Consider the following 15,140-nt stretch of genomic DNA (forward strand, 5'->3'; position numbering starts at 1 on the left):
ATCTGTGCGCAAACCAGGACTCCGTATCAGGAAGAATCGGGTCCCTTTCAGTTCATTAGTTAACTGGGAGGTTGAAATGAGAGGAAGTGAACTGAAATTTAATTCATAAAAAAGTATATTCTTTTTTATAATTATGTCACAATTAAAATATATTCAATATTGCGTGATATTTACATATTCTAATGATATTTTGATATAGTACAAGTTAAAAAATATTCATTAATTTTCATATCACAGTCCAAAATCAATCAATCAATCATAGCTGTAATTTAATATATTTTATTTTAAATATATTTACATTTATTTCTATAAAATGAACATTTATCTAGAATAAATAAATAAAATAAAAAATAAAATATAATTTATTATATTTTTTAAACAAAATGAAATATACACAGAATATTAATTTGAAATATATTAATATTTTTCAACAAAATGAATGTTTATCTCATAAACAGACTTCATTAAATATTTTAATTTTTATTAAAACACAGCTAATTTTAAATATAATTTACATATGTAATATTAATTTAATGTTTAAATATTATATACAGTTCATTACCATATTGAACATAAAATTATATAAGTATTATATAATTACAAATTATCTTATTTTACAAATTAGAAGGATTGTACAATCATAGGTCAAAATTATTGTACAATACAAATAGCATAATAATAAAAATAAAAATAGATTTTAATTCAACATCATTATATACAGTACGTGTGTGTGTGTGTGTGTGTGTGTATGATTACAAATATTTGTATTTGACCAATTCCAATTGTATATTATAATCATATTTGTTATATAGCATGAAATATATAATTTAAATATATATTTTGGAATATGCAACAATAATAAAAATTCTATAACATAGTAATAAAACATATATTATAATGGAACATAATATGTAATAAAAAGTAAATAAAAATAACACGTACACCAATTAAATATCATTTTTTTTGGATATGTCTCATCAGTGTATGATAAGGTTTATCAGTAACTTAAAATCACATTTCATAACATTTTTATACTAATTCAATAAACTCATATTACAACTGTGCGCACCAAACTTACTAGGTGAAGGCCTCATCTGCTGTTTTTACCTGGTCTTCCATCACAGCATGAACAAACACCTCACACACACACACACACACACACACACCTCTCTCTCTCTAGTGTCCCGTTGCTTGCAGGCTCTGTTCACACACACTGACTTTCAGCTATAAGCTCCTGATACCACACATGAAGCAGCTTCACACAGCACGACTGCCAGAGCCTCTGACAGCTTTACTCTCTCTCTTTCTCATGCATACTACATCTAGACTCCAGCACACTTCCGCTAGCCTCAAATGATGTACTGGCACTTGTCACATTTCTTCATGTTTAAAAGAAGAGGTTGAGACCCGGCTTTGATGCACTGTCCAATTACGGCAGTATACAAGTAACAAACAGATGCACTGTCTTCCCATTACACAGACAGGTGAAGCTGGTTTACATAAGGGAGATGAGATAAGCAAACTTGTAACGGTGATGTCAGCAAGTATTCACAGTCAAAGCAAAAATTCTGATGTATGTGGCAACTCTCCACAGTGCAAGGAAAACAAAACACAGTCCTCATTTAATCAAATAATGAACACGCTGTATATTATATATATATATATACACTGAAAATAACCAACTCGATTCACATTACGCTGTTTGTATTGGTCGTGTTGTTTTTTTCGTACAGATAAGTACGTTTTTAAAACCGTCTTAAACGTCTTTACTTCAGACTGCAACCTCACATTCACAGCTTGTGTAAAATAAGACTTATATTTCCGTGGTGCTTTCAGCAGCAGATACACGTTGCATTATACTAATTACCGCAAGTCTTTAATGTACGATATCTGCAGTCAAACAAATACAGAAATGCCAGTGAAAGGGCACAGAAATGCGGACATTCCTTCAGGCCTGATACGCATCCCAAACAGAAAAGGTCAACATCTCCAGAGACTCTCGAAATACAGAAGACTGATGAGACGGGATTCACACATCAAGAGAGACAAACAGCAGCATCCTCAGCACCTCTGCCTATCTATCCAAATCTGTTAATGCCAGGCAAAAACTCCCACTTTGCCTGCTCTCGTTGTTTCCAACACCTACTCTTGACAAACTGTGGCCAGTAAATTTGGACACATTAGCAAAATATGTGGCATTTTGCCGGCAATTGTCAATAGTGTAGCAAGCTCACAGCTCACAAAACAGCTTTTTGAAAAGTATTACAAAGTCCCTCCTTCTGACAAGCGCAGTCTGCTCTGATTGGCCAACTGACCCAGTGCATTGTGATTGGCCGAACACCACAAGCACTCGTCGGATTTTATTTTTTTTGACAGTGCTATTAGCTAGTATGAGATTTCATGAAATGAAATCCCCCTAAAAAGTAATTGTGACAGCAACTTAAAGCAAAATGCATAAGAGAACAGTGACTTACATTAAACCAACAGTTTAAAACCTGACATCGTGCTCTATATAGAACTAGAGTACTAGGCCCTTTCAGGCTCTCATTCATTATGCAAAGCAACAGAGGGAGCTGGGGAGGGAGGGATTGCAGCAATTATAGCGCAAGCGATGAGAAACCTTACCTCGTGTCAAAAAGTGGGTCTGTGTACATAGGTAGAGAGCAAACCGTGTCTTGTCCCTTGGACAGTGCGTTCTCTTGGCCGTGCGCTGGTTTAGTTTGTCCTTGCTTCTTGTTTCCTCCAGCTGAGCCATCTGTGAGGGAGAATCATCAGAGAAACTGCTACTTTTAGGAGACAAAATCTTTCAGACACCTTTGAAAAGTTTACTTTGACTCCTGTATCTGAATAGTAATGTAATGATGATTCATCTGGCCCTCTGAAAATCGTTTTTTTTTTTTTTTAAGCTTATCTTATCTTAAGCTTAGCCTAGATAAAACTACTCTGTCAGTGACCATGCTATTAATTCTATTGTTCATTTTTTGTGTTGCATTGTAGGTTTTTTATTCACAAAAACACATTTCTCAAGTTGTTACCTAGATTTGATATCTTTCTTGCAGAGATTTTGCTCACTGTAAATATTTAACAACAAGAATAACAAGTTTATTGAGGCTTATGATGATATTTTTCTTACTGAGTTGTTATTGGTTTTCCATTTTTCCTTTATATAATTGTATTTCAGTGCAGTGCTGTTTTTTGTTTTGTTTTGTTTTTTTACAAAATAAAAGCTGTGTAAGTTCACTGGTGTTTATACCGCACATATCGAGCGCCCTCTTCAGGTGCGGAATCAAACTGCTACTGTTGATCTAAAATCACGAAGCGTCCCCAACACAAGACTGGGTTACATTTCTACGAATGCTCTTCCAAGGTCTTCTATAAGGGGAAGACGGTTGATTAATTGCATGACTACATCATTAGCCCCCTATAGCTTGAGTAATAGCTCAGCCATCCTGATAATTTGGCCTGTTTATCATCCTCTCATTAATCTGTCTACATCAAGCTGCAAGATTAAGCTAAATCAGCCGACAAGTTTAACCTAGACAGTTTAGTTTGAGGCCATATGCTGGGTTATGTCCGTCACTGCATGTCACCCAGCCTAATCTCCTCAGAGGGGCGGATTTAACTGGCTATTTCCTGCCAGCTCTTAGTGGGACGCGCTGGCTTAGACTGAGTTTGTGGGCCATACGGATCTGGATAGTGTCTGTGCTTTCATGCTGGTCAGCTGGAGCTTTAACTACTCTTTAAGATTAGATTAAGATAACAAACCTCAGCGATTTGCACAGGTGTTTGTGAGGGTATGAGGCTTTGCCTTTATGCAGGATCCTACACCAACCTCATTTATGTTCCTAGTTTTATAAAAAAAAAAAAAAAAAAAAAAAAAAAGTATTAATAATATTTCAGTTATTCTCCTAATCACGTTGCCCCTTGATATGGAACAGTTTATCCTCACTCAAATTCCTGGGAGAATGTCACAGGTCATTTTTAGGTCACATTTCATCCAAAAATCAGAAGAAACCAATAAGAAATAGCTACTACAGATTTGTCGGCTGCACATTCATTGATGTGAATCTCCCGTCCACCACATCCCAAAGCTGTTCTGTTGGATTGAGATCTGGTGTCTTTGGAGGCAAATGAGTAAAGTGAACTCATTGTCATATTCAAGAAACCAGTCTGTGATGATTTGAGCTTTGTGACATTATCATTATTATCCTGCTGGACATAGCCATCAGAGGATGGGTACACTCTAGTCATAAAGGGATGGACATGGTCAGCAATAATACTTCAGGTAGGCTGTGGTGTTTAAACAATGCTCAACTTGTACTAAGAGGCCCAAAGTGTGTCAAGATAATATCTCTCACACCAATACACCACCACCACCAGCCTGAGCCGTTGAGACAAGGCAGGATGGATCCATGCTTTCATGTTCTTCACGCCAAATTCTGACCCTACCATCTGAATGTCGCAGCAGAAATCTCATCAGAAAGACTCATCAGCCCAGGCAACGTTTTTATAATCCTCTTGGTGATCCTGTGTGAATTGTATCCTCTGTTTCCTGTTCTTATCTGACATGAGCGGCACACGGCGTGGTCTTCTGCTGCTGTAGCTCATCTGCTTCAGGGCTCGACGTGTTGTGTGTTAAGAGATAGTGTTCTGCAGACCTTGGTTGTAACGAGTGGTTATTTGAGTTACTGTTGCCTTTCTATCATCTCTAACCAGTCTGCTCATTCTCCTCTGACCTCTGACATCAACAAGGTTTAAATTTAATTTTTAATTTAATTTAATTTAATTTAACAAGGCATTTTCCTCCACATAACTGCTGCTCACTGGATATTTTCTCTTCTTCAGACCATTCTCTGTAAACCCTAGAGATGGTTGTGTGTGAAAATCCCAGTAGATCAGCAGTTTTTTAAAGGGGGGGTGAAATGCTATTTCATGCATGCTGAGTTTTTTATACTGTTAAAGAGTTGGATTCCCATGCTAAACATGGACAAAGTTTCAAAAATTAAGTTGTACGTTTGAAGGAGTATTTTTGTTCCCAATATACTCCTTCCGGTTTGTCACAAGTTTCGGAAAGTTTTTTTCGAGTATGGCTCTGTGTGACGTTAGATGAAGCGGAATTTCCTTATATGGGTCCTGAGGCACGTCTGCCAGAAGAGCGCGCGCTCCCATATAGCAGAGCAGAGAGAGGCTGTGCACAGACAATCACTGATCAGAGCGAGAGCGTCGCGAAATGTCACAAAAGGAGTGTGTTTTTGGTTGCCAGGGCAAGACAACCCTGCACAGATTACCAAAAAATAGCATTAAGGGACCAGTGCATGGAGTTTATTTTTGAGCGTTTATTTTTCAACGGATTTGTGCAAGTGTTTTTGTTTGTTCCCTGCATTTCGAAGATGCTTGTTTTACAAACAAGGCCCAGTTTGACGACGGATTTGCACATCGTTTATTTCTTAAGGATGATGCAATCCCAACGAAAAAGGGTTACGATGGTGTTTTGGAACCGCAGGCGGTGAGTAAAACTGCTTCAAATATCTCTGCCTCCTTGTTAGTGCATCCGCCTCCCATGCCGGAGACCCGGGTTCGAGCCCCGCTCGGAGCGAGTCGTTGCTGCTGCTGCTCTCGTTCAGTTTCAGCCTCTGGATCATAAATAAATGGCTGAATCTGACCGTTAGCCATGGTTTGTTTTGGATTATGGTTTTTCCCTCACGGTAATGTCACAGCTTCCAAACGCTCTCAACGCAAAAGCCTATTCGCGCTCGTGATTCTTTAGCTCCGCCCACACGTCACGCCTCCAGCCGGTCGTGTTTTTCCGGGAAAAATCAGTACAGACTATCTTTCTCTTATGAATATAATAAAACTAAAGACTTTTTGGAGTTATGAGGGATGCAGTACTACTCTATAGGTACTCAAGATTAACAGGGTATTGAGTGAAAATGAGCATTTCACCCCCCCCCCCCTTTTTTTTTAAATACTCAGACCTTCCGTCTGGCACCAACAGCATTTCCACGTTCAAAGTCACTTAAATCCCCCTTTTTCCCCGTTCTGATGCTCAGTTTGAACTTCAGCAAGTCATCTTCATCACACCTAGATGCCTAAATACATTGAGTTGCTGCCATGTGATTGGCAGATTAGCAATTTGTGTTACCAAGCAATTGAACAGGTTAACCTAATAAAGTGGTCAGTGAGTGCATATTGAGTGTGTGTGTGTGTGTGTGTGTGTGTGTGTGTGTATAAAATGTATGGAATAAGATTTGTGCAAAATAACATGATTATCCAGTTAACCGTCTCCTCCAATTTGTCATGACTGTATTGCGAAAAAAATCTCACTGTAATGGAAACCAACAACAAAAATAGATATTTTCATATGTGAAATATGAAAGATACATATATAAGAAAATATCTATTTTTGTTGTTAACAAAAATGCAAGAAATGCTTAAAAATATTACATTTTCCCTCATGTAGCCTTTTTATTCATTTAGTTAGTTTTGTTTGGAATGAAATGGGACCTGTTTTCATGAGGTTTGCCCACCTTGGATTTAAATAGACAGCTTACTAGTTTAAGGCTGATTTACCTTCACAGTCCAACAGGAAGCAGGTGAGCAGGTGAGGACACACTTCCTCCAGCACAGAGCAGAAGGAGGTGAACGCACACGGGCTCTTCAGTGACAGCTGATCCAGGAAGAGCTCGGCTCGTTTCTCTCTGGACTCTTGACCCAGTATCTCTTTGTATTCCCCGAGAGAAAACACTTTGTCGTACACCAGGTACGGCAGCACCTTGCTGACATCCAGTTCCTTCAGGATCATCTCCCTGTGCTGCTTCAGGACCTTAGCAACCCATTTCTTTCTCTTCCTGTTGACAGGCTTTCTTCCTTTAGTCCTCTGTCTTTTATTCTTCTTGATAAACCACTTCTTGGTGCCACTTCCAAACATCTTCACATTGAGGATTTCCACTAAGACGTCTTGAAACAGTTCCATTGAAGAGAGGAATATGCATATTTTTTACAACCAATACGTGGTCATGCTTGTATGTTCTGCCCGTATTTGTTGTGACACCCGAAGCGTCCCGGGACAGCAGGACAATCTGGAGACAAAATACGTTCTTGGCGCTTACAGATGGTAATAGGATTAGCTTTGTGTTAAGCAGACTACGGTTAGATTGGTCTGTCTATTGCTAGATTGGAATACATACAGTATGTATTTGAAATATGAGGTTGGAATAAATTTTTTTTAATAAATGAATAAATAAATACATTTTTACTAGACACAAATCTGTAAAAAAATAATAATAATAATAATAAAAAAAACCACTAAACTTCATTCTTATAGACATTTTATTTTTTTGTAAGCCTAAACATATGCATTATATAGTAAGCATAATTATAACTTTTTTCACATTTACTGGATTTATACAGTATATACCGTATTTTCCGGACTATAAGTGGCACTTTTTTCATAGTTTGGCTGGTCCTGCAACTTATAGTCAGGTGCGACTTATTTATCTAAATTAATTTTACATGAACTAAGAGACATGAACCAAGAGAAAACATTACCGTCTCCAGCCGCGAGATGGCGCTCTATGCTGCGCAGTGCTCCTGTTGTCTACACTGAAAACATAGAGCGCCCTCTCGTGGCTGGAGACGGTAATGTTTTCTCTTGGTTCTTGGTTCTAAATAAATGCGACTTATAGTCCAATGTGACTTATATATGTTTTTTTTCCCTTATCATGACGTATTTTTGGACTGATGCGACTTATACTCAGGTGCGACTTATAGTCTGAAAAATACGGTAGTCGGTAAAAATCCTGATTGCAGTATAGCAGACTCTACCATAGTGAAGCACATTTACAGTCTTGCATCACTGAGATCATTTTTAGTGCTTTCATTAATATTTTACATTTGGTTTCATTTATTAACATTCGACTTTTTTCAGTTTCAGTCATTTTGATGTGTGATAAAGTTCATAAAGCACCATAAAGTATTAAACTGTGTTGAATTGTGGTTTTAAAAACGGTCACAAAATATTTTTGTTATGTACTGTATTTATGGTACCTTGTCATCTTTTGTGGTTAAGTTAATCATTTAATTAAAGTATTTATTAATAAATGCTTGTTAGGAACATTTTGAATTTTAATTTAAACGAATATACAAGTACAACTAATAAAAACAGTTATTTTCAAATCAGTGTCAATAAACAACAGGTTCACAGCATTGTGACCATTTACTCTGTTTATGTTTTGTTTTTCTGTCCAAAGATGGTGGAAAATATGTTTTCATAATCAAGGTAATATTTGTAAGTACAGAAACTGGCCTTCAGACTTTCTTTTTTACTATATGAATGTTCAGAATTCAAATTAGGCGACATGATTTTATTTATTTATTCTTATCTGTCTGTCCATTTGGCCTTTATAAGAGCATGCACTTTCTTGTGTTTTGTGTTTATTGTCAAGTGCCTAAATGAGTTTGTTTTAAACTGGCCTACTTAATTTAATAAGGAAATTTATTGTCGTAGTATGACAATTCACTTCCCTTCTTTCTGGATAAATAGAAAATATTCTCAATGTGCACATGAAACAAGAACAGAGGTGTAAAATCTATATATAAAAAGAAAAGTATTCAGGTGTCTTTAACTCAAATTCAGAAAACCAAATTCAGTTCATGTTATGAAAAGTTGTATCAACTGTCCCCAAGTTAAATCTGACAAGCAATTCAAAGTTCATCAACAGGAAACATACAGTATCTGCAAGTCAGCAGGTAAACATTTTGCAAAGTAATGTTAAAATTAGTAAAACACTAAAACCAGTGACGTGGTTTCCATTGTTGAACAGCCTACAGTTCAGGTCGCTGCTTTTCCCCGAGCTTTCCAGCGTGAACACAGTTTGGCACCAGAGATCCTTCTGATCTGTCCTGTTCCTGACAGCAGCGACTTTAAACGTCTCGTACGGAGGAATCAGCACCTCGTCCTCGTCAGGAAACTTCGAATAACTTGCCACCTCGGCACCTTCACAAGTGTAGATTTCAAAACAAAACACATCTCCGAAACCTTCAGCTACTGTACGATTGAGAGACGAGGATGTAAAAGAGCCGAAACGGACCTCTGCGTTCAGAACATCTGTATCAAACTCAACATCTGTCCCACGATAAGTCGACTTACAGCCTTGCTGTGTTTTCTTCAGAAGCTGTATCGCCTCAGTTAACAGAAAATGAAGGGAATACCATGGGTATGTCATGTTTTTGTATTTGTCTTTCTCTCTGCGGACAGCGTTATTGAACTCACGGTATACTTCTTTATCAGTGTACACGTAAATAGCAATTAAATGGTTCTCTGTCAAGTCTTCTTTGGCGGCCGAGGTGTTGTTTTCAGCTTCTTGCCAAGCTGTTTTAAATGCAACTGAGTTGTTGAGTTCCTTCTCTAGGTATTCTGTCATCACCAGGTGAGCCATTTCTTCTGTACATCCATCATACTGGTCATCAACTGAGTTCAGTGCCATGTTGAATGGATAGATCAGTCCTTCAGCAGCAGCTCTGTGACCCTGTGGGAATCAAGATGATCACATTATCAGTTTTCATGTCTGTAATATTCATACAAGCTTACCTGTTCTAGAGCGGCTGAAATGAGAAGAAGAGCTTCGATGATCAGCAGCATCTCGATTTAGTCAAATCTTTTAGACGCACTACAAGATATGATATAACGAAAAAGCTGAAAAACAAGAAACACAAAAGGGTTTCATTAACACTCCATGCTATGTGCATAGATTTGCAGAATCAAATGTTTCTCCAACTTCTTATATAATACAGTTTTATACCTACATCATAATAACATAAAAAGAATAATGACAATGCATTTTTAAGGCGAGACCAAAAACAAAACAAAACATAGGCAACATCGTTTTTTATGCATTTATACATTAATGCATTATTTTTTTGGAAAGAAAAACATCCAAAAAGCACACTTTTAAGTGCTCTTAAATCTTCAGCTCACACTTTAAACATCACACATCTGAAAACACCACAATAAAGACCGGCGGAAATGCAAATGATCATAAAACACCATTATGATAAAACTGAAATAAGTTAACTTTTTTCCCTTACAAGTGTTCACTGATCTTCCACTTACATGCACAGTAACTTGTTCCTCAGACTTTGCACTTCTCCGCTACTCTCAGTCCCGAGGTTCAAGAGGAGCTTCTGAATAAACTCAGACTTGTATTTTAACTCATTATACAGTCATTCTTTTTCTTGAAAGAGGACAATGAATGCATTTGTAAAGTCTCCCACGTTTTCCATGAGAACCTCCTCTTCCAGGACAATGAAAACATTGAACACACTGGAAAGCGATGTGAAGAATTCCCGTTTTCATTTGAATTGATGCTCTCAAGACTAATAACAGTAATAACTCTATAACTCTAAAATAACAGTATTAATACTCAGTCTATAATAATGAATAAAGCCAGAATACTGAATATCCTCACTGCCCATGTTCTCACTATTTGGTAATTGAAAAAAAAAAAATCCCACTTTTTAAACTTCTCTATAATTTCAGCAAAGGTGGTTTTGTCTCAGTGGTTTCAGATCTTTATATTTTTAAATATAATATCAAGCAAGATGATCTTGTAAATAGTTTTTGCTCCTTTTCTTGAAATAGAAATTACTATAGTGTAGGTATAATACATAGGCTTAGCTGGTGCTTTCTTTAAGCACAGAATAAAACTACAATATCAAATGTGTAGATCATATGCCAACAATTTGAGATTAACCTATATTGTTTGGAATACAGCACTTAGACTGTAAAACATAAAATAGTCAGAATAACAGTGATTCTGCGGTGCAATGTGACCCATGCAAGCCAAGATCAAATAAGTTTTGGGCATCTATCCATTGACATTCACACTGCATCGCTTACAGCTTGAAATGTCTTTTTGTTTTTGTTTTTTAGCACAAAAATGATCAACTGATTATAAGTTTCTGCCACATCTGACCAGTAGGTGGCATCATCGTCCAATGAGAAAGTTGAATGTAAATTCCAGAACCAAAAAACAAACTGCCGCAGGAGACAGGTTAAAAAGTGCAGCTTTATGCTGTTGTGTTGATCGTCTGATCGGCTTCTGTTGAGTGTAGTCTGTAACATCTGAACCATCGTCAACATTCGTCAAAATAAGAATGAAAATGCTTTGATTTAAATCCATACATATTAATTTTTTAAATGATGCATTATGTTACATAATGGCCGAAGAATGTCATAATGGCACAAAACAATTTTTTTTTTTAATTAATAAGACTCTAAACATTCCCTAATCTGTGCAAAATTTACCTCATGAGTTTTAGTTAAGGGAAATTAATACAGAGAATGATAAGAATATCTAAAACAGTAGAAAATTTCAAATTCACCTTGTTCAAATTACTAACTCGAAATGTTCAAATGCAAGCATCAGACCAGCTGCAAAAATAAGTAAACAGACATTTGGAGATCATTTTAGGCAAAATTGTAAATGATAAATACAACCACTGGTTTGTCACTTTTGACCAATAGGTGGCACTGTTACCAAATTATGGTTGTGATTATGGATGTGGTGTGGCCAGTGTGAGGCGAGTCAAAGCTCTGCAGAGAAAGAATCAGATGCAGTTTGAAAACAGCTTTATCTGTCGACTCCAATTTGGTAAAAATCGAACCATTGGTCTAGGAGGAGTTAATTAAAAAGCATTTAACAACAACAACAAAAAAAAACAACATGTTTTCAATGTTTATGTTTAATGTTCAAAAAATATAGAGACCAGTTTCATGACAATAGGCAAAACGAAACAAAGAGTAGTCTACCTTTTTGAGTACCTTCAGGACATGGTGCTGATGACGCACCATGCATTTGTAAAATATAGTATATTACAACAGTATTAAAAATTGCTGTTGCCCAATATGGCCGACATGAAAAAATGGATATTGTTCAACGCAACGTCACAATGAATTTAAAGAGACTAGTCTTGTGGTTTTGGCCAAACTGTTTCTTTAGTCATAAGCAAAAACACCCATCTCCTGGCCACTGATTGTTAAGACTGTCCTCTATCAGTGTGCCAAATTTAAAAACTTTCCTACAAACTGTTTTTATAGGCTGCCATGGTCTCAAGAACAGAAGAAGATAAAAATAAAAGGAAAAGAAGAAGGAAGATTAGGGTGTAGTGCTCAGTAAGTGAACCTTTTTGTGTGAAAACATAATTTAATTCAGAGCAGATTCTGTAGTCCTACAGTAAACGCCTCTGATTGGCCATTGCTTCCAACAGTGATGCCTGTGATTGGCTACTCAACGCTTTAAAAATACTTGTGGATAGAAATGTCCAAAATAGAAATTTTGGATTCATAGCGATGAATTTTGATTAAAGGTGGCAAGTTTGCACTGCTGATTATTTTCGAACATGTTTCCTAACAAAATAACTCTCATGTCTGCAATTGGTCGTCAAACACTGAATCCCACCCCAAACTCATGCCATCGGCTGAGCAAGTGGCGCCTTAAAAAACCAATATAACACTCACAAATTGAGCTCTTGATTTACAGTAAACACTAAATAATGCCATTCAGGTTGGTATAAAATTTCAAAACCATTTACAGTTTCTTTAGACACTAATTTAGGTTATTAGGTGCGTAAAAAATTGTAAACAAGCGATTTAATGGTATAAAAATAAAAATTAAACATGTTATCCGTGAACAGACTCAATGTTTAGCTGTTATTCATTCAGTAGCAACAGACAACAGGCTGGTTGTCACACATTATCATCTGATGGCATTATTTTACCATGATACTGCAACTTTTTATAACACACCGTACAAGATTGCAATCACATGATGCGGCTTCGGTCTTCCCACTGCGTTGAAGTGAATCAGATAATATTCCAGGATGTGTACGTGACCGATCCAACCCTCACTTATCAGTTTCACATAATCTTAATCAAGGAGTTACATTAAAATGATTGATTCTCAGTAAATACACCTTTGTTACAGCATCAGGAAGTTTCCACGGCTGTTTTTAACATTACGTTATTACCAGTTTAAATAACAATTAACCATTTACTCAAAAGTCCCCACTTATAATCAATGCTTGAATAGATTATTTTAATGTCTTGCATGGCCGCTATTTAACTTAAAACTTATTAGATTTTTATAGTGCTTTAACACATTTTATTTAGCAAGGATGCATTAAACTGATCACAGTAAATGCATTCAAATTGGTAGAAAACATTTCTATTTCAAATAAATGCTGTTATTTTGAACTTTCTTTTAATCAAAGAATAAAATAATAGTTGGCAAGATTACCAGAGCAGAGATTCTGATGTTCGTCTAGAGATTCGTCTTATTTACAAGCAGAGGAATGCACACGCATGCATCGCGGGACTGTCATGAACGTGCCAGAAATTCTTAAATAAACTGATTATTTTAGTTTTCTTTGTGCTCAAGCAGTATTCTCGTTGCCGGTTGAACCACTGATGTCATATTTTACCAATCTCACTATGTTTCTGGGTCTTGATTGTGGTAGTACCCTACCCTTGCTGTCTGTGTAGGGTCAGAAAGCTCCCAGATTTCACCAAGAATATCTTAATTTGTGTTCTGAAGTTGAAAGAAGGTTTGGAACAACATGAGGGTGAGTGATTGCAGTAATTAAGTAATAAATGGCTTATTTGGAATTTCCAAAATTGTCCATAAGTATGCTGAAAAATCTTTTTGCTGAGTTTATTTGTATATATATCTATATAGATATATATATATATATATATATATATATCTATATAGATATATATATATATATATATATATATATATATATATATATATATATCTATCTATATATATATATATATATATATATATATATATATATATGTATGCAAATATGCAGTAGATATGCTGTATTGATCACAGGTCAGAAGAGTAAGCGGGGTCAGTTCTGAAAAGGAAGTTGAGATTACGTTTATCATTATGCTTACATTTGGATCTAATGGAATGAGTAATAGTTTGGTCTAATTACAAGCTTTAGGGTTGGTTTAATCTCAGACAGCATGTCACCTTGTTTAATCTTCATATCTGTGGATGCAAAGGTTGGTCTAAGGGTGTGAAAATGGAGGAGAAACTATGATACAGATCTGTTGACATCAAAGGCCATGTTTCCAGTCACTCGTGTGTCGCTGCACACTTCCTCTTCCAGTAAACTGAAATGCTTTCATGGAAATGATTCACACAAGTGAAAAAAATACAGAGAATATGTCATGTTAATATATAACATAAAAGCAATATAACTAGTAAATTCAGGTTAACTGTGGGATGGTTAAGTCATCACAATTTACCCGAACTCACCATATAATGCACACCTAAATTGTTCTGAAAAAAATCCCAACATTACATCACACACTTGTGACATGATCAGTTTTCAAAGTGTAGATTCTTGTTGAATCAGACCATCAAGTTATAATCCGAGAACATTTAAAGAAATAAACTAGATGTTGCAGAGTCTGTTTGTTAATTTAATATAATTCACACACACACACACACACACACACACACACACACACACACACACACACACACACACACACATAAATATATATATATATATATATATATATATATGCACACATTGCATATCATAAAATTAATATTTTCCATTTTTAAATCCATATAATTTATTCTCCATCTTCTGTTACCAGTTATCTGCACAGAATTTAACCCAGTCTAATCCAGCATAAAGTCTAAGGCCCCAGACACACTCTAGGACAGGGGTTTTCAGGCTTTTTGATGCCACAGACCAGTGTGTTTATTTTAAACTAAAAGCATAAAAAATATATGTAAGCATAATTTTATTATATTCTGAGTACTGGTGACCTAAAACTTTATGACATCCGTGACAGTGATTTTGACTTGTTTATTACAGTGCATCATTTGATAAAGATAATAAAAGTGGATTTTGAACAAAACTAGCAATGCATACGAAGTGGAAATGTGAAAATGATCAGAAAGTGAAACTGAAAAGAATAGTTTCTCCGCACAGGCCTTCATCAGGGCTAAAGATTGCAGTAGAAAAGAATAATTTAAATACAAACAAGACCAAAATTCAAACTTGCAATCAACCAGTAAGAAATTAATGATGGTATATCCAACTATCACCAT

General features: G+C 36.0%; 2 protein-coding genes across 2 annotated transcripts in view; both read right to left on the reverse strand.

The window, feature by feature from the left end:
• Positions 1-6,943, reverse strand: part of LOC113043481 (tight junction protein ZO-1-like) — a 141,382-nt gene extending 134,439 nt beyond the window's left edge. Inside the window, exons 1-2 of the mRNA XM_026202900.1 lie at positions 6,571-6,943; positions 2,626-2,755 (exon numbers count right to left, since the gene is read on the reverse strand). Of these exons, the coding sequence (XP_026058685.1) occupies positions 2,626-2,755; positions 6,571-6,928 (488 nt within the window). The 5' untranslated portion in view covers positions 6,929-6,943. The remainder of the gene's footprint in view (positions 1-2,625; positions 2,756-6,570) is intronic.
• A 748-nt stretch (positions 6,944-7,691) lies between these two features.
• LOC113043890 (erythroblast NAD(P)(+)--arginine ADP-ribosyltransferase-like) lies at positions 7,692-10,186 on the reverse strand. Its single transcript, XM_026203470.1, has 3 exons — positions 10,112-10,186; positions 9,590-9,694; positions 7,692-9,527 (listed from the first exon to the last, which is right to left on the reverse strand). The coding sequence occupies exons 2-3, from the start codon at positions 9,638-9,640 to the stop codon at positions 8,742-8,744; spliced, it is 837 nt and encodes a 278-aa protein (XP_026059255.1). The 5' UTR covers positions 9,641-9,694; positions 10,112-10,186; the 3' UTR covers positions 7,692-8,741.
• Positions 10,187-15,140: the final 4,954 nt, after the last annotated feature.

This window comes from Carassius auratus, chromosome 25, assembly GCF_003368295.1.
Source record: "Carassius auratus strain Wakin chromosome 25, ASM336829v1, whole genome shotgun sequence".
Taxonomy (NCBI): domain Eukaryota; kingdom Metazoa; phylum Chordata; class Actinopteri; order Cypriniformes; family Cyprinidae; genus Carassius; species Carassius auratus.